Genomic DNA, 26,214 nt, shown 5'->3' on the forward strand with positions numbered 1-26,214 from the left:
GTGTTTCAGTGATTGGAAAATACATTTTTTTAACAAAGCTCTTTTCCAGACCAGTGTTTTATTTAATTCTTTTATTGCTGTTCTATCTCTTTATATGCTCTTTGCAGAAACAGATGGCTGCTACAGCTTTGTCACTGTAAAATCATGGCATTTTGTAGAAAGTTCACCTCAATCACTGACAGCTTTTAGGGTGTAAATTATATAGAAACTGATTCATGTACTTGAAGGTAGTTTTGTACATTCATGAAGTCAAAACTGCAGCAACAATGAACACGGTCCACTCCACTGGACAATACCTCAGGATTATTCAGAAATACTGGCTTTCCTTAGAGAGAGAGGGAGAGATTGGGCAGGGATACAAGGTGGTCTTATTCTCTCTCTCTCACAGAGACATGATGGAGACTCTTGTATTACAGGACTTATGTCTGAGAATGTTTAGTTTACTGTAAATGATACAGGCCCAGTGAACTTCATTCAAGGTTGTACTGCATGAGGTTTTTGGAATGCATATTGAACTGGCACCACAAACTGTTTGACTTAAACTAATACTATTTTTGTAAAAAGTACATTGTTTAAAGCAGGCCCCGTAGGAGTTCTACTGTTTAGGATACAGCCAAGCCTCTGTGCAGGCCTAGAGATTAAAAATTTTATGCTCACTCTATAAAAGCCCAAAGCCATACTACACACCCAAAATCTGCAGTTGATCACCTTTGGGAGAAATACAGTGGTGTGTACTACTTAGTAAGAAAGAATCCCTCCCCCAATCTTGTAAACAGGGACCTGTCTGTTCAGCAGATTTTTCTTACTGTAATGCAAGAGTAAGAAATCGGAAGACCTGGTATGAACCCTTTTCAAAGTTTTCCAATTTCCAGATGTTGATGGGCATCTTATATATCTGCCATTGCAGACGGCTCTGATAATTGACAGTCAGATGATAAGCAGATTGTGGAGAGGGGTAGAGATCCCCCTAGAATTATAAAAAAATCCACCAAACCAGCCATGAAACAGGGACTGCAGACATCCATCCACAGGAGTATTCCTCCAAGTAGTAACAGCTGTTTCTTTAGCTTCTGCTCTGTATCATCCATCTTCAGGCAGTCCAAACAAAGGCTGGAAACCACAACACTCAGAAGTTCTAGTCCATTTGATGTAGACACTAAAATCCTGGAAATTTTGAATTCTAGAGGCAAAGCTAGGAAAGAACCAAAATCTTTACACTATGTTCCCCTACACCTTGAACTATACAGGTTTGCCAGAGTCCCATGGTCGAAGCTCCAGTACATTTAAATCAAAGCTGAGATTTTTCCAGGCTAGTGAATAGTTATAGGTACTGGTTAAAATCCATCCTAGCACAGACAACAGAAATCCAGCCAACTGTAGCCTGTGTGCCAGTGCCATTTTTTGCAGTCACAGAAGCACCAAACTGCTGACTCTTGGAGGCAAATTCTTTGTCATACTGTAAATAAGCAGAAGTTAAAACAATGCTTTATGAAGCATGGAATACTTCTCCCCCTCCCTCCTGCTTTATGTTGCCTGGTTCCATGTGCAGTGTTTGGGGGACTAGGAGGTGGTGTGATAAACCAGAAGCAGAAAGGTATGGCCACAGCTGGGCTCACCTTTCATTAGTTTTGGGTTTAGTTTAGTTTTTAAGAAAAGCAGATACTTGGCTTTCCCTTTTTCTGCTAAAGCATTACAGCAGTTCTGCTAGTTTGGGCATCTCATAGTTTGTTTTCAAATTAATTTTATTATCGCACTGATGCACTTTCACTTAGAGAAAAGGAGGCTGTCTGCTCTGTGGCAAGTGAAATGTTGTGTTTAAAGTTAGAGATTGCACAGCAACATGTTCCGAACATGACTGAACAGAGCTTAACGAATCATCGATAGGATGCATAATGCCTCAAGACTGTATCTGAAGAAGATAATGTAACTATTTTTTAAAGTAACATTTCTCAGCCTATTTTTGATGCATAAATTATGCAGGTGCCAGAATGACTTAGAATAAATTGTATGGGCAGTTTAATGTGGCAGACTGGGAAAACACGACTTGCTGGATATGAGGCACCCACACCATCACACCCCATATACAAAAACAGATCTGTAAAGCTTGCTACAATTTCAGAAACCTATTTCCAAATACACAGAAAAAACATTTGATGCAATGCAGGTATTTATAGACTGTTTAGGATAGGGAATCTCCTCTAGTTTGTACATCACTGCATTAGGCAAGGGAAAAATTGCAACAGCTAGTCAAGCTTTGAGGCTCATTTCATTGGCTGCATAAAAAAGGAAGCACATTTTGGTTGAAAACCAAGCTGTAAGAGAACATGCATATTCATTTTCAAGATTTTTACAGTGCAATTGAGAAAACAAAAGCAGCTCTTCTGCAGAGTCCACAAAAACTTCAGCATTTTGCTGTGAAACACAGTTTTAGGCAGTTCCCCAGGTGAGAAAACACATCACCTTCCAATACCAGTTTATGGAGAAAACAGACATAAATTTAGGAAATCAGCTAGGTAACAAAGAGGCCTTTGAATTACTACTGGAACAAGCTTCTGGCTTGTGCTGGGATTTGGAAAAGATAGGACAGTATTTCTGTACTGCTTAAAACCTTGCATTTTAAGGCCTAGTTTCGGTTTCCAAGCATTGACACTGATCCTGCTGTTCTGCTACTGCGTAATGGACCGAAGACGCATGGACTTCACTGGAACAGGCTGTGCAATTAAGTAGGGATCCTCCTAATATAAGACAAAATCCAGCAAGCCAGCCAACAAACAATGCTTCCCCAAAATCCCACCTGGGAACAATGTCTGGTATATTCTCATCCCAAAACTCCTGGACTGTGGAATGGGCAACCCAGGAAACTGGGACAATAGCTGTAATCCCCGATATCCAGACGAGCATTCCTCCAAACAGCAACAACCTTTTCTTTTGTTCTTGTTGTCTTTCACCAATTTTCAAACAGTCCAACCCAAATCCTGAGAGCAAAAGGCCCAAAAGCCCTGATCCATTGGAAAAAAACATCAAAATCCTAGAAATCCTGAGCTCTGGAGGCAAAGCTAGGAAAGAATCAAAGTCCTTGCATTGCATTCCCCCTTCTTCCTGGACAACACAAGCTTGCCAGAGTCCCATGGTCCAGATCTCCAGTTCATTCAGTTCCAAGTTAAGATTTTTCCACTGGGGTAGATAGGTGGTGAGACAGGACAGGACCCATCCCAACAGAGAGAACAGTATGCCACTTAATTGCATCATTGGTTGATAGACCAAGGCCATTGTAAGAGCAGAGTCCTGAAAGCTTGAGGAGGAGGGAGGTTTCCCCAGCAGTTCTGTACCAACTGCTACCTTGAGTGATGGTGGAAGCTATGATGGTTTTAGTTCTCTGCTGCCCCAAATATAAGCCCTTGCTGTTAACCCTTTGCGAGCTCTGAAACACTTTTTTGTTCTTCATGAATATAAAGTTTCACGTAAAGGACGAAGGGCTTCACTAAACCATGAGTTAGGCTTTCCGATAAGGATTTGATCTGTTACCTTCCAATTTGCTTGGTAAAATTATATCCCAATGCCTGATGATTACAAGCCTGAGGATGAACAAAGAGGGCTCTATGACCCCTCACCCTAAAACACAACAGAAATCTTTGTGCTTCAATACGGATTAATTAGATTTTAAGTGGTGATAAAAAGGCAGCTCTGTGTGCAACAGGACTTCATTGTAATAGCTAAATTTGAGATTTCAGGGATGTAAATCAAGGCCTTGTAAAGAAAGGTAGACTGTTTGCCTATAATCTTTATTCTTAGGCTTCCTCAACATACATAATGGCTTATCTTCCACTGCCCTGTTTTATGACCCCAGCACTGTAAAAGATGCTTTGTAAAAGATCCTTATGCTTCACATTTTCTACATTCACTTCTTTTAAAATGGGCTTTGTTTTGACAGACTTTTAAGGGGAAAAGGAGACGGGTATGGTGCAAGTACCATAGAAAATGAAATCCTAGACATCCCTCCACCATAATGAATCTGGGCAGATCATCAACTTTACCTGCCCCAGGACTTCAGCAATACCATGGTAGCAACTTACACCAGCTCAGTGTCCCCTTTCCTAAAGCCCATGTCCCAGATGGCCCACAGCGTACACACTTGGTATCTATATCAGCAACATTTGGCACTCAGTGCTCCCAGGGCGAGGAATGCCTGGTACACCTCTCTGATCAAAGCAAGACACCATTATGCCATTACCCCATTAGAAAGCCCAGCTTTTTTCCTGCTCATGTCAGCTACACTACTTGACTACAGGGTCAGCAAGGGGAACATCTGTTTGCTGTTCCCCTCCCCACATGTAACAGCACAACCTTTACAGAAGGGAGCTGAGCAGCATGAACATATGTGTATGAACCAGAGATGCTTTCCAGTCTTTCTGGACTTCATTTTCTAGAAGTGATAATGTAAATATCAGCATATTTTAATTCCCAGTTGCACAACATGGATTATGTGATTGGAAAACACAGCACTGCTTTTGAAGGTTTCCAAAATCCTGAAGGGTATCATTAAGAACTGTCACTGTGAGAAGATCTCTTCTTCCCTGTTTCTGTATGGAGAGATAATTTCTAACCCTTGGGGTTTTTTCCTGTCACAAGCTGTGAAGAATCAACATAAGCAAAGGTGCTCTATTTCCCTTTATCAGTCCGACAGCTTTTCCTTGGCCAAAAGATTACCGTGCAGAAAAGCAGGAATCACCAAGGATATGATTGACTACATTGGGAACAAATTGATGCAAGCAAGTCTGTAACTTTGGCCATCCACTAGGCAAAAGAAAACAGACCAATCTTACATTCACTCCTTCATTCAAGCTCCAGATTGTATTTACAGATTTGGGAGTTGTTTTTCTCCTCATTCTCTGTTCAGAGCAAAAATGCTAGTTCTGGAAATCATCATGACTTTCACTGAGAATCTCCATAGTGCCATTGGAATAATTTTTGAGATAAACAACCACACTTCTGTAGTGATTCTCCTCCTTCAGGGACTATGTTCTTATCTGACATTAAAAATCACACTTAATGACAGACTTATTGGAAGCCTGTTGCACTTCTCTGGACTGGGAACATTCTCTGGACTGGGAGCATTTTCTCTGCTCCTAATTCCAAGTCAATATTGTGTGAGAACACAGGATTAAGCATGTGAAGTCTATTCATTTTGCAAATGTTGAGCACAGCTGGAACAGTATACCAGCCTTTAAATTTTAGCCATCAGAGCATTGGTACTGTTGCCTTAGTAAGATCTGCCAGTTAAGTTCTGCAACTTACTATTAATGATGCACTAACTTAGGACAAGCAAAGCTTCCTTAAACTATCCTGAATAAGATTATATATAATCCTTGTTCTTCCAAGGCAGCAGTGGGATGAAAATAAGAAAGGTAACACTTGCCTTGTCACCAGGATAGCAACAAGGTCTGAAATGCCTTTGCTCGGGACTTCCTGATCTTGTGAAAATCTCAGCTGAACTGAGATATGTTCTTTCTTAGGTCAGTCACTGCCTTAGTCTGATCTCACTTGTCCTTCTTTCACACTTTTGCTACCCACTGTTATTTCTTCCTTTCTCTCCCATCTAAAAATGTCTCATTCTCAAAGTAATTTTATTTTGGTAGACTTGTGCCTACATGGACGGTGACATGTCAGAGTTCTTATAAAGCCTAAGGGCAAGAATTGGGCTCCCATCAGTTTCTGTCCTACTGCTCAGGGAAATTTAAAACATAAGCCCAGGGTTCACTGTTAAATTGCCAGGAGAAGAAACATGTGCTGACAACTGCACAGCCTGAGACAGGAGACTCGAAACGTCATAAGGAGTTTCAGTGGAGATGCCCACTGAGAGCTGCCCTGGGGAATCTGCCTGCCAGGGACCTCCACAGCCAGTGCCAGGAGCCCATGGACAAGTGAGCTGCCCCAGGACACCTCTGCCTCTCCTCTCCCTGCTCCTCCTGCCAGCCTCAGCAGCAAGGACTCTGTCCAACACAAGCTTGGAAGAAGTAAAGGAAGAACAGGTACAGCTGTCACTGACCACTGTGTTTTCAGGTAAGGAAGATGAGGATGAATTTAGAGGGAGTTTTGACTGGGTTTAGAGTATTTCTTTTCCCTACTATTTTTTCCCTATAGACTTTAAAGCCTGATGTATGCAACATGCAGGGATACCACCCTACAGAGGCTTACACAGCTAAAATAATCTGAGCCAGTAGGAACTGAGGTGCAGAGGAGTCTTCTGGTCAGGCTTTTACTGCCTGCCCCGTGCAGGTGGCCAGCAGGGACTCAAAAGCCTCAGCCCCACTGAAGCCAGGCACTTGTCACAGACACACAGAGTAGTACATCCTACGCTCGTTCCTGTTGCCACTGGACTGTTTCAGCAGCCAGTTCTGTGAGACACTGAGCTTTCATACCTCATGTTACACACAATTCCTGTGAAGAATATGACACAGGTTGTGATTATGCTCCTACAGGCTCAGGAATATTTTTAAAGCATTGGAGATCACAGCAGTCACTCAAACTAACTCCAAGCATCATTTTGCAAATGGATTCTGACTACACTAAAGCAGAATGGGGGTGGCCAGCATGCATATAATTTTATGCAATTAAGTGCATTAGATTTTTACTCCCCATGAAACCATTTCAGGCTGAATACAAGGATTCTGAATCTTACTGCGAGTAATACATAGCCCCTCAAAAGCTCCACTAACTCTTCTGGGAGCCTCCACGGTGAGAGATAGATATACTAATACTTTACCAGCTGCAAAGAGCAGTAGGGAGTTGTTGTCTTTACACAACTCTGCAGCCCACACAATTATCCCAATATTCCATGGTCACTGTAAGAGGGAAAAAAATCTCAGGTGCAGTACCTCAGCTTGTGATTAGGTAATTTAATACCACAAAAGCTGTATTATGAGACTGGCTGTTTCCTATACTTTTAGCTCCTTCATAAAGCATAATCATGTTCATTTTGTGGGCTTTTTATTCTTTTTCAGTGGTCCAAAAATGTGGTCATCTGTTAAGTACAATGATCTCCAATAGCATTCCCCTGTCACTATTATAATTTTCTCTAACCTGAAGACAGTCATGGAGTTCCCTAAATACTTTTTGTTGCTCATTTAAATATCAAGTACTGTCATGAATCATTCACAGATCTCTCAATTTTAGGTTCCCATTTTATGGATACATGTGAAAAAGATGGTAATAAAAGCTAGTGTCCAGATGTTCTATGCCAGTGGTAGTTAGAGCCAGTGAAACACAGCTGCTGTCAGAAGCTAGCAAGGTACTGTCTTCAGCAGCTTACTACAAGTGAGTTCATTCATCCAGTCTTTTGCTTTCGACCTTATTCCTTGAACTGAAAGTTACAAGAGTTAGTGTTGTCTTACCCAGCTAAGAACCCATTTCTCTGTGATGCTGGAGCTTCTTTGGAGTTTGCATATCCAATGTGCTCCTCAGTGAAAACACTGAAACACCAAGCAAATAACACAACCTACACTGCTATCCATACTGACCTACATCTAACTGAACTTGACAAAAAATGTATTATTTGTATTGGTAGAGCCTCAGGTTTCACCCAAAAGGCCATGTCACCTCTTCTGATTGCCTCTCCTGGCAGAGGCAGTGAGGACACCCCAGAGGCTGCAGACGGTGCCACAGCGCTGTGCGCCAGGACCGGCTCAGCAAGGCAAACTGGACAGCAGTAGGAGGTGAGGACTCACCACCTTCAGAACAGCCAGGAAGGGGCTGCAGAACCCTCTCACAAGGGAAAAAGGCGCAGCCATCACTGGCCTTCTGAATAGGACCTCCTTTCTCAAAAGGGAATGTTCCCAGCTTTTCAGTATTGGAGGGACTGCCCAAACTTGCATACCTCCCCTCTTCAAACACTGGATATAATTCACTCAGCAACTTTAACAAGAGGCTGGTATGTATGCAAAAGAAATGTACTTCTGTGATTGAAAGATCTTGCTAAGAGTTTCACTTCTTTATGATTAATCAAAAGCTTGAAATAGGATGTCATGTAGAATTAATGGCAGTTGCACAAGATCTGGAATGGAAAGGCACTGAAAGAGTCAAGCACAGCAAAGTGAAACTGTTGATTTCTGCTTTAGGGACTTATTCAAAGGTTGAAATAAGAGAGGGTAGATTTGCCATCATTATACTGGAAGAATAAAGAATGCTTTAAGGCTCAGTACTTCAACATTTGCAGAAACTTTTCCATCACCATCCCAATCCAGACTTCAAAGTGAGGGTTGACTGGGTTAGAAAATTAGCCTTATTCTTCAGGGAATTATTTTGGATATACCGTCAATACAGGAGATTACTGTAAGTATGAAAACTCATGTCATTTGAGTAATTGAAATGTGATTTCCTTGAATGATGGAAGCCTAAGGAATTGATTTTTTTAGTTGTGAAATGTGTAGGTTTCTTTATCACTGTGCATCCCTTTTTATGAGATTCTGGTTTAATAGAGTGTTACACATACATATTTGTGTAATGCTTTTCATTTAACACCTGCAAACAATTATTATAATAAGCTTTCTCATTTCTTAAGATACGTTTCTTAATGTGAGTGAATTTATGAGAAATTATTTGTAGTACCCAGCTGAACCTACATGAGGAATTGTTATTGCATGACAATTGGGATTACAAAGATAATGCAGACTTGTTAACCATAAATTAGAAGACTGCACATACCTTTTGACATCAATCTAGCCAGAAGGTGAAATGAGTCACAAGAATTTTTGACAAGTGAAGGAAGTGTGGGGTACCTGTGGCATTTTGCTCATCTACCATATTGAGATTTGGGGGAAGGGAGGAAAGAAGCTGAACAAATTTATGGTAGTAAATGAAAAGACAGTGAAAAAGCTTAGGTTCTGAGTGCAAGAAAACACTTGTGAAGAGTATCAAAATGGGTATTCCCCAATATGAAGATAACCTGTGTTCACTTGAGCAGACATTTGCTTTCAATTCTTTGGTCTGTCACAAGAATCTACTTTTAATTTACATAGTACCAAGGAAGAGATACTGGGAAAGTGACTATTCTGCAATATACTCAAGTCTCTGTATTATTTTGTACAAAACTGCATGTAGATGAATGGCAGCAACTACATCATTTAGGGGAATGTATAAAGACAGATATGTTATGGCATACATTTGCAAAGGCACATTTGCTAATACAAGAATGGCAGTACTATGCCAGGACAAGCCAAAATTTTATCTAACCCAGCAGGAAAAGAATATAACATGGTAAGGATAGATTGCTACTGTCTTCACCCTACAGTATAAAAATCTCTGAGTATGAACTTTAAATCTACATCATCGTGTTTAGTAGCCTTGATGGACCCCTTCCCCTGCAAATTTCCACTGAAGCACACACTTGTTGCACCCAATGCACCTTACAATGACAACTTCCACTGCTCAATTTTGCCTTGCATCATTTTATCCCCTGTAATTATAAACTCACTTCTAGATCATTTATCTACTAGTCCCTAGTTCTTATGTGATGTTCATTACTCTTCTGTCATGGTTTAACCCCAGCTGGTAACCAAGCCCTGTGCTACCACTTGCTCATTTCCCACCCCCAGGACTGGGGAGAAAATCAGAAGGGTAAAAGTAAGAAAACTCATGGGTTGAGGTAAAGACAGTTTCATAAAGAAAACAAAGGCACACATGAAAGCAAAATGTAATGAGTTGGAAAGACAAATGGCAAAACTCTGAACATCCACCCCTTCCTTCTTCCCCTAGCTCTGTATGTGGAGCATGACACCATATGGTACAGAATATCCCTGTGGTCACTTGGGGTCAGCTATCCCAGTTGTGTCCCCTCCCAGCTCCCTGTGCACCCCCAGCCTCCTCACTGGAGGAGTGGGATGAGGAGCAGAAAAGGCCTTAACTTTGTGTAAGCACAGCTCAGTGAGTGACAACATCCAGCCCCATACCAGCTAATGTGAACAAAACTCTATCACAGCCCAAACCAGCACACTAATTCACTATCTCAACACTACTGTTTTTGGTACATCTCTTTAATGTCCTTATGCAGAGGTATTGTTTATGCTAAAAGACCCTAGCTTATTATACATACAATTAGCTCTAGCAGATGAAAGAGTGGTGATCTCTCTTATGGTGATTGTGCATAGCCACTGTCAGGGATCAATACAGTGTGCACACTATCATTCCATAAGACAACTGGTGTGGGAAAACAAACCTCTGTTCTTTCATACCACTACCAATACGATTGTCATAGTTATGCTCATGTTCACCATGCACTTTAAGACAAAAAGGTTTTGTCTTTGCTGAAGTTGAAAAATATTGTGAACACCATGTTTTTGGTATATTGGTATTCTGATGTCTGTGTTTTGGTAGAACAAGAACTCTAGCCCAAGAAATACCATGGAAAAAAGTGAATTATCTCAGCAGTAGTCTGCTTGAAATCTAGTATTTTCTACCATAAGATATGATCTAAAAATGGGGTTTTTTTCCTTTTTAATAGGAAGGATACACTCCCAGGTGGATGTACAAATGACTTTCCTGTAATATTCTGCCAGATGCACAGATGGCATAAGATGAGGAAGGTGCCCCTCACACCAAGTGCATGATGATTTTCATAAAGTAGAGATTCAGTGGTTGGGAGCAATACATCCGTACTCATATAAAAGCCCTTTATGCTACAGCATATTATCATGATTCTCTTTACCTAATTATCACTTCTCTGCAGGACAATGATCACAGAATTTTCTGCCGTTGTGGTAGAGGGAAAAATGGGGCATTATATCCCTCAAAGAGTGCAAGTGAACTCTATCTGACCTACATGTCCAGTTACACAGACCACAACCCACAGGAACACCACTGACAGCAGGGTGAAGAAAAATCTTTAACCTGCAGTGTTTCCCTACAAAGGTGGAATAAAATCACATCTAGTTTCCATGTAAATTTGAGGAATCATTACAAGTACTTTTATCCATTTTTCTCTTACAAGACAAAATAAAGCAAATCACAACTAATAGATAGTTGCTTAGCTTTTCTTTAAAAAAACAGTCTCTGCTGATAGAATAAACACAGCATTTCTAAGCAACCTGTTCTAATGAAGCACTGGAATATAGATTGTATTTTCTAAGGTCATGTTCATGTTCTCTCTTTTTGTCCTCCTTTCTTAAGCAACAGCACCTAGTGGTGAATATCCTAGAATACCCTGAGTTGGAAAGGACTACAAGGATCATCGAGTTCAGCTCCTGGCCCTGCACAGAACAACCCCAAGATTGACACCATGTGTCACAGAGATGGACATTGTCTTCTCTCTTACACACTACTCTCCTGTTGTTGCAGTCCCTAAAAGGACATAGTTTTTGTTGTTGTTATCATCATTAAACCACATTCAGTTTATGATTTGCTCTCTTTTTTAATTCTGGTATGATATTAGCATTTTTTATGGTGCATGCACACGTGCACACACACACAGACTTCTGATGATGCTGAGAAGACAAGGACACCTCCCAGCTCCTAGCATGTGTATGGAAGAAGATGGGGGCTGGCAAGCATTCCCCTTCCTCTACTCCCTGCTGATATCCCTCCATGTAGCCCTGACAGAAGTTCTTTGCCTCTCACCTCTGCAAGTGGTTTGCTTTTAGAAATGTTTGATCACTGAGCTCCCTGCTGAACTCCTATTTCATCTCCACAAATGCAAGAGAGAGGCAACCTTTTACAGATTTCTGAATCAGAATCAAACTATGTCCAGATTGTGAAAGGCTGAAAGTGAGATGGCTTGCGGAAAGGGAAGGGAAAGGATATAGCTCTGGAATATCTTGTTAAAGATCCAGAGCTCAATTCCTAATGATGCCGTGAATGACCCTTCCCCCCAAAAAAGGGACTTTGAGCCACGTTAGTGTAGGGTAAGATAAAAAGTAAAGGTCCTTTAATATCACAGGGCCTACAGCCCACAGGAATACAGGGTGACATGCATGTGTCTTAGTTCTTGTTTCCATGGCTTTTATAATAAGATCCCTCCAATCATTGCTTTACACATTTCTCAGTCCAGCCCCAGTCCCACCCCTGGTCCAACCCCCTGGAATTGGGTCTGGGGTCGTCAAGACCCTCTGCCTTCATCAACTCTTCTTCCTTGGGCACACAAAGGTCTCTTGGAGTTCATCAAGTTCTGACTTTTGGGTTACTCTGACCTATGTTTATGTTTCGTTCTGTAGGCCTTCTGACATCCTTCAGCTCTTTACCTTGGAAAGGAGTCTAAACAAGATTAATTAACTAAAGGAATTTGAGCTCCCTGTTCTGGGACAGGGGTAGTGATAGAAAGGCATTAAACTTAAACTGTTAGAAATATTAACCTTCTAAAAATCTACAACTACTGTGTTCCTAAAATCTACAAAATGTGAAAATCAGAACAAAAACCCTTTCGGCATCACTAAATATGGGGCCTGCATGAGGCACAGTGCATATGAGAAGAAAAAGAAAATCAGTGTACGTACCTGTGGCACTTTCTCTTGCTTAGTTAGAGAGCAGTCACATCTCTTGGATTATTTGCTACGGTATAGAAAACATTAGTGTGTTCAAATCATCTCACAGCTACCACACAGAACATTTACTTTTCTTGTGGTTAGACCATGTGTCACAATATGTAGCAAATAAAGTGGCTCCTCAGCCTTGTACAGGAAAACACGGTTCTACCCCCAGCTGGTGTGGGGTAGCCCAGGCTGCAAAGGCAGCAATCCTCCTGGGGCTGAGGAGACCAGCTGGGATGAAGCCAGTCTGAGGAGAGAACAGCTTTTATCAGCTGACAACAACAGTGTTGCATCACAGTTTTGAACTCAGTGTAACAGAGCCTTTTGAGCCGCTGTTAACTACAGAGCTACATTACTTGTGTAAGACCAGGAGAAGCAGGCCAGGGAAAAGTTTGGGAGATCCCATGGCAAAAAGATAACAAAACCCCTGTCTCCTTTGTTTTTGTATGATTTAGCTCTGCATCAGAGAACAGCCCACTGCTGGAGCCTAATAAGTGACGTAAATAACCAGTAACAAATGAAAATATCTCTGACTGTGATTGAAGATACTAAAGTTTCAGTAGAAGGTTGTACAGTGTCAAATATTGCAGCACAGCCTGGGGCTGCCACAATTCCCACTGCCAGTTGGATTAGGAATTAAAGGCAGAAATTAATAACTTCTGCAAATGAAACAGAAGCTACAGATGCATAACTTCAGAGTTTCCAACAGCTCAGGGAAAAAGCAGTAGCTGACAGAAAGCTGAGAGCTGCCCAAGAGCAGCCTACTAACATTTCCTCAGTAAAGAAAAGATAGATTTACAGTCAGCTGGGCAATCTGGGACAAGAAGCTGTCTTTGGGAGTGTGCCTCACAGAAATGCTGCAAACTAAAGCATAAAAAATATCTTTGAAATGCTACATATGTGAAATATTAGATAATTAATATAGAAATCTTGAGACTCTGCAATGCCAGAAGCACCTGATACAGATAAAAACCTAATTTATAAAGACATATCTAGGGCCCTGAAGGCAAAAATAAAATAATTCAGATCATAAAGCAAAGAAACCCTGTTGTTAGAATCTGGTATGAGAAGCAGTCAGGGAGGCAGGTTGTCACAGGATTCCAAAGGCAGTTTGTATCTAAATACATCTTGAACTGTCTTTGACTCCCTTGCTTAATTTTTGTTTTAAATGGGGGTGAGGGGGAATGGGCAGGGCATTGGAAAATCAGTTATTTACAAGAGTTCAAAGAGTTTCAACTGAAAACATACTAACAACTCCAAGCAGAAAGAATAATAGCCAGATGGCAAAAACATATATCATATATTTAAATAGCACCCACAGAAGTTAAACATTCAAATATAAATATGCATATTCCTTTTGGTATTTCACTTATTAAAAAAGACAAGCAGTTCCAAATTTCATTTTTTGGGAATCATATGCTTTATTTTCAGGAACTGAATGCTGTTCCCACTAGCCTCATCTACCCTTGAAGCATGATACTTACACTTCAAACTATTTCTTGGGGTTCTGGAATAACTGAACAGTGCTTTATGCCTTCTCTTTGTGTTGTTATGTGCAAACTAAACACTAGTCCCGTCCAGGCTAAAAAACCCAGACTTACAGGTTCTATGGACATGACAAGAAGCTCGAAAGCAACATAAAATTATTGTTAACACAAATCAGAACTATAAAGTCAGTTTTAATGCATTGAAATAAGCAGACAAATTCAAACAAACAAAACCATTAACACATAGAGTTTACACAAGTGGCCATGAGAAGATGGGAGCTCAAGTTTTGATTTTCACACAAACTGAATTGCTGAGAAATAATCACAATTCAGTTTCATAGTCTGGATTCAGCTCTTGTAATGGATGTACTTTTAAGAAGCAATTTAACCATATTGTCTCCAAGTACCTTGTTTCTCTTTACCTATAAACCTATTGCACCTCTAAGGTGGCCAGGAAGAACAAAGCAGTTACTGTGGAAGATATTTTACAAGTAGCAATCTAATTCTGAATTTTATAAGGCAAATCATTTCACTTTCAAAGGAAAAAAGGCTCTATTGGACAAACATTTTAGTGCACAGCACATTTAGGAATGTCTGGCAGTGTCAGTATTCTGATGAGGAAAGTGGTCCTAAGCATTGATACATCTTATGACTGTAGGAGAATTGATAATAGAATTCCTTGATGTTTTATTTAAAAGTTTTGCTCAATAATTCAATAAAGAGATCCATTATAAATCAGGAAAGAGTAAGAACATGCCATAAGTACAATCCAGTAATGAATAAAAAAGCAAATCCACACAAGGAAAGCAAGTGTCTGTCATTTAGGCAGCACATAATTCACTACTTAACTCTACCAAATTAAGGTATCTGGGGTATAGACCAGCATGGATCTAAACAGCGACCCTGCTGTAACCCCTTCATCCTGCGAGAATGGAGAGTGAAAAGTACACAGCAGCTCCAATATTTGCATTAACAGACATACAATGGTATAGCTTTTTGATCACCCACAGATGCCTGATTTTTTTCTGGATTCCAAGTGAGGCAAATACAGAAAGGAAAAGCAATATGTATGTGCTTTGTTCCTTATATCCTTCCTTCTCATTCCTGATGAATCACTGTCTCAGATAGGTCCTCCAGTGCTTATTAATGCATCAAAACTCTTTTGTGCACAAATTCCGAGAACAGGATTCATCCCAAAAAGGTGATTTACCTTTACTTCATAGAAAGAAGTCCTTCATGGACATGTCATTTCTGCCATAAGCTGCCTATATTTAGTTTCATAAAGGCAATTAAAAAAACCTAATTTCTTACATTCCCACAGGTCTTGTCATTCTGCATATCCTAGCAGGAACTACAGAAGTATTTCCCATAAACTTACAAGGAATCTGCTAGCATCAAGAAAGCCAAACCAAATTAGGAAATGTATTTCCACAGAGTCTTCCATCAAGAAACAGTAAATATGAAAATTTCCAACAACTCAGCATGTTGCTACATTGCCATTTGCCCATAAATTCCAATAATACACAGTTCTGCGATCCCATTAGCATCCTGGAGAGTAAAAAACAAGTGAGCCATAAATCTCAAATCCTATAATCACAGTCAGTGCTACCCATCCCATATCTTTGAATCCAAAAGATTTTTTTAAATTGCATTAGCTATTTTTATTTTTGTGCAAAAATAAGCAATTCTGAACTGAATGACACCTTTTACCAATTTCAACTGTAACCCTGTCGTCTAACACTTTCTTTAAACAAGATATCTAAGAAAAAAAAAATTCGACTTCAGGATCTCTTATTACAGCAGCGACATCAAAATTAGATATAGAAGGCTAAGCACTCTTTACTTCCTTTCTTCCTTCGTTCTCAGGAAGTAATATTGCCAATATCTATTCTGTTCCAGATAGTCCTGATTGACCCTTCAGAATACATCAGAATTTGTCCCAGATATCCTTGGTAGGTATTGATTAATAATAGACATCTTTGTTTCTAACTCAGGTACCACTGAAGCACCCAATAACAACACAAACCAGAACTTAGAAGGACATGACAGTGGTAACATTTGCAAGGAAACAAGATTTTGCTTTAATCAATCTCCTGCTGCTTTATATTCCTAATCTGATGGCAAATGCCACTAGGCTGATATGTCTTCAGGTAAAGAATAGCTGCCTTCATTTTATTATCCTAACAGGATTGTGGAAAAAAAAATCAATTAAAAAAATCCATGTCTCTAAAAGATTACTTAGGAACAAGCTCTAAGAATTGTATAAACCTTCCTTATACTGCAACGTCAGGCATAACTGGAAAGCCAAAAGAAATAGGAAGCATAAGCCTCAAGAACTAAATGCAAGTGAAGCAGAACTAGACCACCTTCCCTTATGTCTCCATTCTATTTCTCTTTTTCAGCTTTGGAAAGCTGTAGTAGAACTCTGCTCCTTTGCTGATATCCTGTAAGTATTCAAATGTAAAACTTCTCAGATTGTGTAACAAGTCATCAAACAGAGGCACAGGCTTTTGTACATGGCAATGGAAATTAGAATTTGCTATACTTGCCACTACTTAATTTCTTAAAAGTCAGACCTGACAGTCATCTAAATTACATTAGAAGCTCAACACTAAGAGGGTGTGTGTTGTAAAGGGCTGTGGTAGCATTTTTAAGCTTTTTATAACTGTAGAATAGGGAGTTTAAGCTAATGGTGCTATTGTCTCTAGGTATTCATGTTCAAGAGGCTAGAATCATTTACTGCACCACAACCTGTCCCTGACTTGCCAGATTTACTTCTTTTCAAGTAGGACTTGTCCTTTTAAAGAAATCACATAAAAAATCATTCACATACATTATGTTTTCTGATGCTATGTATTTAAACAAGCAAGGTGTAAAAGCATATTTCTGCAAAACCACAACCAAATAGTAGTAAAGTGATGAACAACCATTCCAGGCAGTTTCCCCACAAATAAATTTCCTCTCCACTTAAATAAGAGACATTTAGGGGCTTATTTTCAGACACAGTTTATGTGTATTCATAAACCAAACCAACTGGTGACATACCTCAGAGAAAGTTACAATAGAGTATTGATCAACATTGTGCTTACCTCTCTTACATTACAATTTCTCTTATGACCCAAGCTGACAAAGATTTTCAATTAAATGCAGCTTGAGTTCTTCAGCATCTGAGAGACTAACTGCTAATGCCCTTACTATGTAGCCTACAAACATTTTATTGCTAGTGCAATAATGTACAAGTTGATGGTTATAGCTCTAACATGAGAAAGGGCATATGGTTCCTGTCAAACTGTTCTGTTTATTTCACCCTTACAGCTGTTCTGGAAGCAAACAGAAATTTTAGGTAGAACTCTCAAAACTTGAATTGGTTTCTGTGTGCATAGCTACTCATGCTAAAAGCTTTCATTTAAACAAATACCTCAGTGCAGTCAGCACAACCAAAAGCAATTGAGAGTCATTCGCCATTTGCTTTCCCTTTCACTATACGGCTATTCAGCGATCCCAGGCATAAACAGAGCAGTGCTTCTAGACATACTATGACAGCATACAAAGTGTTAGTGCCTGGTCCTGAAGGACTTTAAGTCAAAAAGAAAAGATTAAAACCTTCTGTAAGTTTCCCTGAGGGCCTGATGAAAAAGACACATTTAATATTATTGCAAAAGTTCATTGAGACTCCAACCAGTGCTGTGCTAAGTAACAACACTTCTTTCTCTGCTCTTAAGTTGGGTCCCCATTCTTAGCAGTAGCACAGCCCAGGATCAGATGGGAAGCCTGAGGCTACTTAAAGAAAACATTCATTCTCCTCAGCTCGCTGACAGCTTTTAAACAAACAACTTAAAACCACTTCCAACTTTTGAGCATTAGAAATGGTCTCAGCAAAAACAGATCTGTAAGGCACAGAAGGCTGCCGGCAGTGAGAAACAAGTTGAATCTATTAAATTTACCACGTCGCCATCTGACGGAATCTAACACGTTTCTTCAAGGCTGTAGCAAATACAGGCAAATATGTTCTATTCTAAGAAAATATTTATTTCACCACATCTGGAAAGATTATAGCATTGTTCCTTTCCTTACCAGCAAATAAAAACAGTAGCCTGGTAGTACAGGGAGAACAGACACACCCCTGGAGTATCAGATTATGGTGTCCTGCAATTTTATCCAAATCTATGCTTCCAGTTTTTGATCATCAAACATAGCAAGGCACACCTGCATGTGCAGAAAGCCTAACTCAATTGCTCTGGCAAACACAAGTTACTTCTTTACTATGCATGGGTTGCACCCTCATGGCCCAGTGCTAGACCCACAGAACATGCATGCCCCCAAACAGGGCTGTGCATGCCCCATGGACTCAGCCAACACTCCTGCTCTACGATCCATACATTACGTTTATCTAGAGCAAAGCCTGCTTGCTATTGCTCCCAACACCACTCCACAGGGACATTTGGAAACACAAAAGGGCTTCACAGCTTAATGTAGAATCAAGCTTTTGTGACAGAATGCTCTCATCAGTTGAGTGTGTCCAGCAAGATTCTGGGTGCCCTTGTCATTAGCACATACCTAGAAAGCAAACAAATCCTATGAAAACACATCTGTGCCCACCCAGTAATATTAATAGCCAGGAAGAATAAGTGTGCTTCACATTCCTGTTAGCAATGTATTAACTTGCTGTAGTTCAGACAGCTCCATGCAAATTAACAGAGAGGTTATGGGAACTTAGACTACGCTCTTAATGATGTTCATAATACTATCTTTCAGCACACCAGTGGGAATTATGGAGAGCTGCATTGTGAGATATTATTTCTAGTGCCATAACAGCTTTAAGACACACACATAAAAGTATAAGACACAAGTATGCCTAAGGAAGATTTTAGTGACTCTTAATAACTTCTTAATCATAGAAGTGTTTCTAATACAATTGTTTCCAGCATGTAATTTAAATTTAAAATTAATGTTTAACAGAAGTAGATGTAATGAACCAGTTTTATTTGGATTTCTTATTGTAATACCTCAGCTCTGCCAATTATAAGCTAACATTTCAATATCATACACTGCCACAGTAGAAGACAAAAGCTCTGAATGGTTAGAAGATAAACAGCAGTGATTCTTTGTTCAGCCCCGGTTTGTGAGAGAAATCAAGCAATTTCTATTATATGCCACTTAAAATATTTGAAGGTGAAAAAAGAGAGAAAATTCCCATTTATAAGTTAGCAGGGGAAAAGCAGCTGAGAACCTTTATATGGTAAGATAAAATATGTATCCTAGCTACAGGGAGACCATTTTGTTCTTGCAAAAAAGAGAAGAGCGCTGTTCTAGACAAGAGTGGGATAGATCTTCTCTAAACAAATTAAATGCTTCCTCTCTAAAATACTTCTAAATTGAACCAGAACAATCTAGCAAAGCTCTGCCCAATAATGTGCAAGCTCAAAACAGTAGTACCTGAGATTACCTAATTTCCTGAATTTAGATATGTCCTGTGCAAGAGTTTTGTGACAAGATTCAGCTTTTACACCACACTAATATGATGAAGACATGCTCTGTGTCATCAGCAATAAACTCCTAGGGCTACAAAAAGGCTTCCTCACAGACTTCCTCACGATGCTATCATAGATATTACTAATTAGCTCAGAAGAGAAAAACCTTGCATCATTTTTCTCTCTTTCTGAGAGTTGAAGCTACTTAGAACTATGCAGTCAAAAAAACCCAAGCTCCCTTGTTTGCACTGGCTGATGGGGTACATGGGGGATATACCAACAGCCCTTTTAAGACACAGATTCCAGGTTTGGGTAGGCCTGTGGGGCAAACTAGACCCACAGTCAAAAATTCCCAGACTGTCAGCCATGCAGCCTGTATCTATTCTGGAAAGCAAAGTTTCAAAAGCCTCATTCCCAGGCATTAGAAAAAAATCAATAAGCACTCATTCAATATATCTGGGCAGGGACAAAGAAGACACTGTTTATGAATGCCAGAAAACATCTGGAAAAAGCACTGTCTAAGTAACAGAAGTACCAAAGCTATGTAGGACCCATTGTCCTGCCACAGGCATGCATAGGCCTTGCTACATCCTTTTTTCAGGGAGGAAAAGAGGTTAATCTGTGGAGCAAGTCATCAAAAGTATCAGCCTCTTTCCAGGAAACCACTTAACTTTTCCCTTTGTTCAAGTTAGTCTCTATCTGCAAACAACAACCTTCCACACCAGTGCTGCCATACAAATCTTGCTGAACTGTGCCGAATGGAGCTCCAGTTAAGATTTAAGCACAAGCACCACAAAAAAAGAGTGAGCCTACTTCAGGGTGCTCACTAAGGTCTTACTGCAACACTTGTCACAGAGGAGCACAGCCTCCCCAACTCACACATCTCTTGCTAAAAACACCCCTGCAGATCAAGAAGTTGGGCCCCTCTCACATCACAGTTCTCTGCAGGGCTCCCATTTGATCCCAGCCTTCCCTCACTCAAAAGCCAAATGGTAAAACTCCCACCCCCAATTAGGTTCCCTCAGCTCCCTGTTACCTCTTTCATTTCACATGGATATTTTTATTTTCTTGCAGTCAAGCACAGTCACTACAGTCAGTTTTCCTCCTCTCACTGGTCTTTCCTGCCCACCTGCCAGCTGCCACCACAGATTCCTCATACCCCTAGGCACAGCTGAGGGTAATTAGGTACTCAGGTTAAATTGAGCCTCTTTCCTGCCAGTTTAGGGTTATACCTCTGCAGTGAGCTAGTCTCACAATGACTTTCCATCCCTATGGTGAAAAGAGGGCAGACTTTAACTCCTGATGTGTATAGAAGACATTCAGGAGCTTTTGGGTTGCTTTTTAATCAGAAGAAAGCAAGAAACAGACTACTTTCTGCTATTACAAAGATTAACAGCAGTTTCAAAAAAATAGTTTGCTTTTCTTTGAGTTGGACCCAAATGCTTTAAGAACCTATAGGAATAAAGTGAGATGGACCTGCTCATTCCAGAAGAGTAAACAGTTTTGGTTGTTCAGCTGAGATCAAAGGGACTCTATCAAACCAATTTTGACCTCTGTCAGATTTTGAGTGAGTGTCCCAGTTATTTACACACGTGACATGTACTCTCTTTTGACTAGGAATGCCATTCACCCTAGAGTTTTTGGTGAACAGGTATATTCTTGTGGAAACCACTGAATTGCCATACTAGCACGTCCTATAAACAAATAAAACCACTTCCCCCTAACAAAACATGGAGAATTTTGCTTTAAATACTGCAAAACTGAACACAAAATACTCTCACCAGCACACATCACCAAGTTCAGGAACAGCAGTGAGGGGCTGCTCCTCAACCCAGTATGAGTGTACACAACCACATGGCCCCAGTTTTTAATTTTTGCATGTTAAGAAAGCAACCTCTACAGCCTAGTGTTTAGACCTGCACAACGGAGGACACATGGATTTCAGTCCTTCTTTTGGCAACTATCCTATATCAGCTATTTGTAAGAACCAGGCTTCCCCACCTTCCCTTTTCTTTGGGAGTCCTCTTGCCATCGAGTGACACACTCACTCTTCCTGATCCAGAGCATATTTAATCATTTCATGCAAAACTTCACTAAAGAGAACTTAGTAAGCAGAGTATGAGAACATTTTATAGCCTGGCAATTAGGACATTGCATTTCAAATTCCTACAAGCAGTAAATTAAACGGACTTTGTGTAAGTACTGTCTGGATTAATGCTCTAATCATTAAGCCATTGGACAAACAAGGAGAGGGTACAGGCCACTCTTGCCTTTTAACAAGCTTAACTTAATAAATAAACCTTTTCTATGTCAACTTCATTTTATACACAAACAGAAAACACCCATAGCAAGTCAACCAGCAAGCAGCAAAACATTTTTCTACCCTTTCTCTCCATGGTCCTTCAGACCACCATGTAGGAATGGGCCTCTCTCACATAGGGTCACCTGGATACCCCCACCTGCTGAATATCCATTCCTTCCAGAGACACTCGTCTTTAGACCATCCACTTCTCTTTCTGGACTGGTATACAAATGACACGGTTAAGTACGAATCAGGCATCTAAACATTGCTTTATTAAGTATTATGGCTGTTCTCCCAGGCCTATAGAGTGTCCCTTGCTGCCCATCTCCTCTCCTAAGAAGTACCACTACCTGTTTCGGAGCTAGCTGTGTTTTGCATGGACCCCATGCTTGTTAATCCCAGAATGGTGACTCGATTACCTGCCAGTTATGAATGAGTTACCTCACCTGTGAACCTCATTGGGACCTATATAGGTGAGAGAGAACCAGAGCTCGCCAGCACCAGCAAGTCTGAGACACCCTTAGCCATGACACACGCTATGTGGGAACTTCATTATCAGAGAAGGCGGCACCTGTGGGTTACAGATTCTTCAGTGCAAATTTTCAGTTCAGTGCAAATTTTTACATCATATACATAAATATCACTAAAATATTAACATTTGTAGATGTAACCTTTAGGCCTTTAAAAAAAAACCCCAAACTTAATCTCAGCACATATTTTTCTCTTTGCTATGTTTCTCTTTCCCTTCTAACCTGGGAATTAAAAGAGCCAACTAGTTTACAACAAGGCTTCAAACCACATTTTGGAAATAAAAAGGAGAAGAGCAATTTGCTTAACATCTACCCCACTCAAATAAACCCCAAATTTGTTGGGCATTTATCCTCAAAGCACACTTGACAATGGGGCAACATGATGCTGAAACGCTCAAAGGCAGAATTGTTCTGGGATAATCGGTTTATGTCATTCACAGACTGTGCCATTCATTGTGTGGCCAGTACAAACCTCCTTCTGTGCTAAAGAACAGAAGAGCTCTGGGGTTTACTGGTCATGAATGGAAACCCTCACTCTGTATCATGATAAAAGCAAATATATCATGAATCCATGCCAATGCATTACAGTGAGGATAAAATATAAAACAATGCAGACTATAAGTTCATAGGACAGCTGCTTCCCAGATACTGAAAATACAGGCTAAATGCTAGTTTGAAATCTGCGCTGCAGGCTCCTTGACTAACACTTGGCTCTCAATAAAGAGATTACTGTAGGATTAAGCCTTACCTTGGGAAGTAGAAAAGAAACAAATCTCTAATTATCTCTACTATTGTACTCTGGCCATGATTTCTTTTTCTCTGGGGAAAAATAAGCTTTGTACTGGCTAGAGTTTAATGTGTGTATTCCTTCAGTTAGTTTTAATATATTTTAAAGTATTAATAAGGTAACTTGTAACTTTTATTCTCTAGTTGTTAATGTACTCTCTAATAGGAATATTTTTTGTAATTGTTCTTGCAGCAAATACACGTGTTCATGCTAAAAAGCCCTTTTAAAAATATTTTACTCAGAAACCTGAAATTCCCTTTTGTGTATGACCTAAAACACCTGAACCACTACAGTAGAAGGAATTTTGGATTTGTAATCAAACAGTTTACTTTTCGTTACTATTTAACTAAACCATTGACAAATATTTGCAAATCAAACTGTCTCTGTTAATGACTAAACGCCATCAAGAACAGAAATAACCTGCCTCATTTAGAGAGGAATGCCATCCAAAGGGCAAAACTTACTATCTTGTTCTACCTCCTAGGGGAAAAGTTGAAGTTGGAAGAAAATTAACTGAGGAAAAAAAACGACAGAAGTCTTGATCTCAAAAAATAAAATTATGACTGTGGTGAGTGGAGTGAAGATAGACGGAAACTGAAGGACCTGCTTTCTAATAATGTGAGAAAAACTCAGTATGTGATTCTGAGGGAGAGAATGAGAAGTTAATGACAAGTCAGAATTGCAGTTTAAAATAACACAAGAAAAACACATGAGACAGTAATTTTGGTCAACTTGCTGAAGAGAAAAAGAAAGATGAATTCAGAGGAAAAAAAATAGAAATGACAGACACAGACAAGACATTACAGGAGGGTATAGAAAAAGAGTAAGGAAAAAGCATTACAAAGATATGAGAGAGAAACATGGGCTGTTGCATGAGACAGATAATCAGATGTTGCACATGCAGAAGAAATTAAAATCACCAGGGAAATTCACTAAGCTACAATAAAGAAACAGGAGCTAGAAAACAAAATAAACCAAAACAAACTACATAAAAATAAAGAAAAGCCTAAGTTATTTGTCATTTTCTCATTTGTCCTAAACCTAATCTAAATTACACACAATATTGTTTGATTTAGAGGAAGTCAGGAAGATTCTGCAAAATGTTTTGGTTTCTTTCCCCTGGAAAATGAAGTGTCCAAATCACAGTTTTCCTGAAATGTTTCTATTCTATTAGGAAAAGTAGAACAAAATACGTTGTTCTGAGTTAAACTGAATTGATGTTAAGTTTGTCTAACCAATCAAACCCCCTCATCTGGGGTTAATCTATAATTAAACTTCTCCTGTATGAATTGTTGTAGGCTTTCTGGGGAGTTATTGTTCAACTACCACATTCTGTTCAATGGATTAACTTTTCCAAGGAGGATTGCAGCTTCCCATCTGCCCAAACTGTTATGTTATACACTACTTGCAGGAAAAGCAGTATGTCATGGAAGACATCCCCTAAACAGACACCTAGCCTAGAGATGAAAATGGGAATAAGGCATGGAATAGTTTCTTTCACAGACATTCCCCTTCCCACTTGTAATGATTATTTGCTTCCAGTCTGCAGCCTTATTATGATTTTCTCTTTCGTACTCTCACCTTCTTTCACACACAAAGATATTTTTTCTACACTCCATGCTCTTACCACTACTACATCTCTTTCCACATTTCTGTCACCTTCTCTCTGCCCCTCCTTTACTTACCAGACACTGTCTGCTAGGAAGTCTAGTATGTCTGCTGTGAAAAGCAATACATTCTTCTTGGTATTTCGGGCACATCAGCCTGTCCAGAAATCTTCATTCTCAAATGGCTGTCCCTCAGACCCTTTCCATGAGCCCACAAAACAAGCCTCTTGGCTGATGCCAGTTAAGGAGTTGATGGAATATGTGAGTGTATTTGCAAACACTCAAGTCCTTGGGGTGTGATAGTGAAAAGGACACATATTTTTAGGTTTAAAGAAAAAAAATAACATCTTTCTATTATATGTTGTGATGTATATGCCCAGGGGTGTAATATGTATGTATCTGTGATATGTGTGTTGATTATAAGAAGTATTCTCAGCTCCTGCTGATTTTTTTCCTTGCACCTAGGACTTATTACAGTAGAAAATAGATTTCCAAAAACATATTACAAAAAAAATATAGTAAGATAGTTGCATTTAAGATATATAAAAGAAATTTAGTATTAGATCACAGATCAGTCATCAGTAAATTTCTTCTGGTTTTATTTTGGGTTTTTTAAGACAGTAACTTCATGTATTTTACAAACTAAATAAGCCTATATGGAAAATGAACTGCTGTGTATTGCAAATTTATAGAACACTTTAGCCTTTCCTTCTGGAATCAACTAACCTCCCAGGAAAAAATCCTTTTCAAAGCTTCATTCCAAAGAACATTTGTGTCTGAATTACGAGAGACCTAAAGGATGAACCAGTCAAATGCTCTCCAAATCCTTAGTAAATCAGCTTTGTGTTGGAGAGGAGTTGCCTTCCACCCCCACAAAGGAATTTCAAAGGTGTGAGTTACTCAGTGTACTTGTATTTTTCAACAGAAATAACAGATGTTCTCAAGATTCTCCAAGCTGTGACTCCAACTGTTGTGCTGAAAAAAGTCATGACCTAGCTCCTACAAACATATTAAAACTGATTTTTTTTCACTTTACATTTTATTAGCCAGTTGCTTTGCCTATTTATACCTTTAAACATGATGCTTTCAACGACAAAGGGACTCATCACACATTAATTGAAACCAACGTCAGCACTCCAACTGAGTGCCAGAGTCCTTTACAAATATTGGCAAGCATATTTAATGAATTCACGTTTAAGAAAAGCCCAATCTTTGAAGAATTTTTGATGTCTTGTCGTATTTAGAATAGCAAAACAATAGGTATGGGAACCAAAAATTTTATCAAGGATCTGTCCCTTTCTAATTACACCTCAAAATGTAAGATTAGACCTGCCTTCTCCTTATTATATAAAAGAGGTAATATTAGATGCCATTGTTTGAATAAAGCACATATGAATCTGTGATGCAAGCATAGTATAAACCTTATGAATTGCTAATTTAGTGCAGGGCAGGACTAAATCAAGATCATGGTGGGTGGATAAATGCACCTTTAAAAATACACAACTATCATTTGCATGT

General features: G+C 39.6%; 1 protein-coding gene and 1 long non-coding RNA gene across 2 annotated transcripts in view; both read right to left on the reverse strand.

The window, feature by feature from the left end:
* Positions 1–26,214, reverse strand: part of LOC139672376 (uncharacterized) — a 48,959-nt gene that overhangs the window by 9,267 nt on the left and 13,478 nt on the right. The window lies entirely within an intron of this gene.
* Positions 2,617–3,270, reverse strand: LOC139671881 (claudin-22-like). The gene has a single exon (XM_071555178.1). It carries the CDS (start codon positions 3,268–3,270, stop codon positions 2,617–2,619), a length of 654 nt encoding a protein of 217 aa, XP_071411279.1.

Source organism: Pithys albifrons, chromosome 5, assembly GCF_047495875.1.
Source record: "Pithys albifrons albifrons isolate INPA30051 chromosome 5, PitAlb_v1, whole genome shotgun sequence".
Classification (NCBI taxonomy): Eukaryota; Metazoa; Chordata; class Aves; order Passeriformes; family Thamnophilidae; genus Pithys; species Pithys albifrons.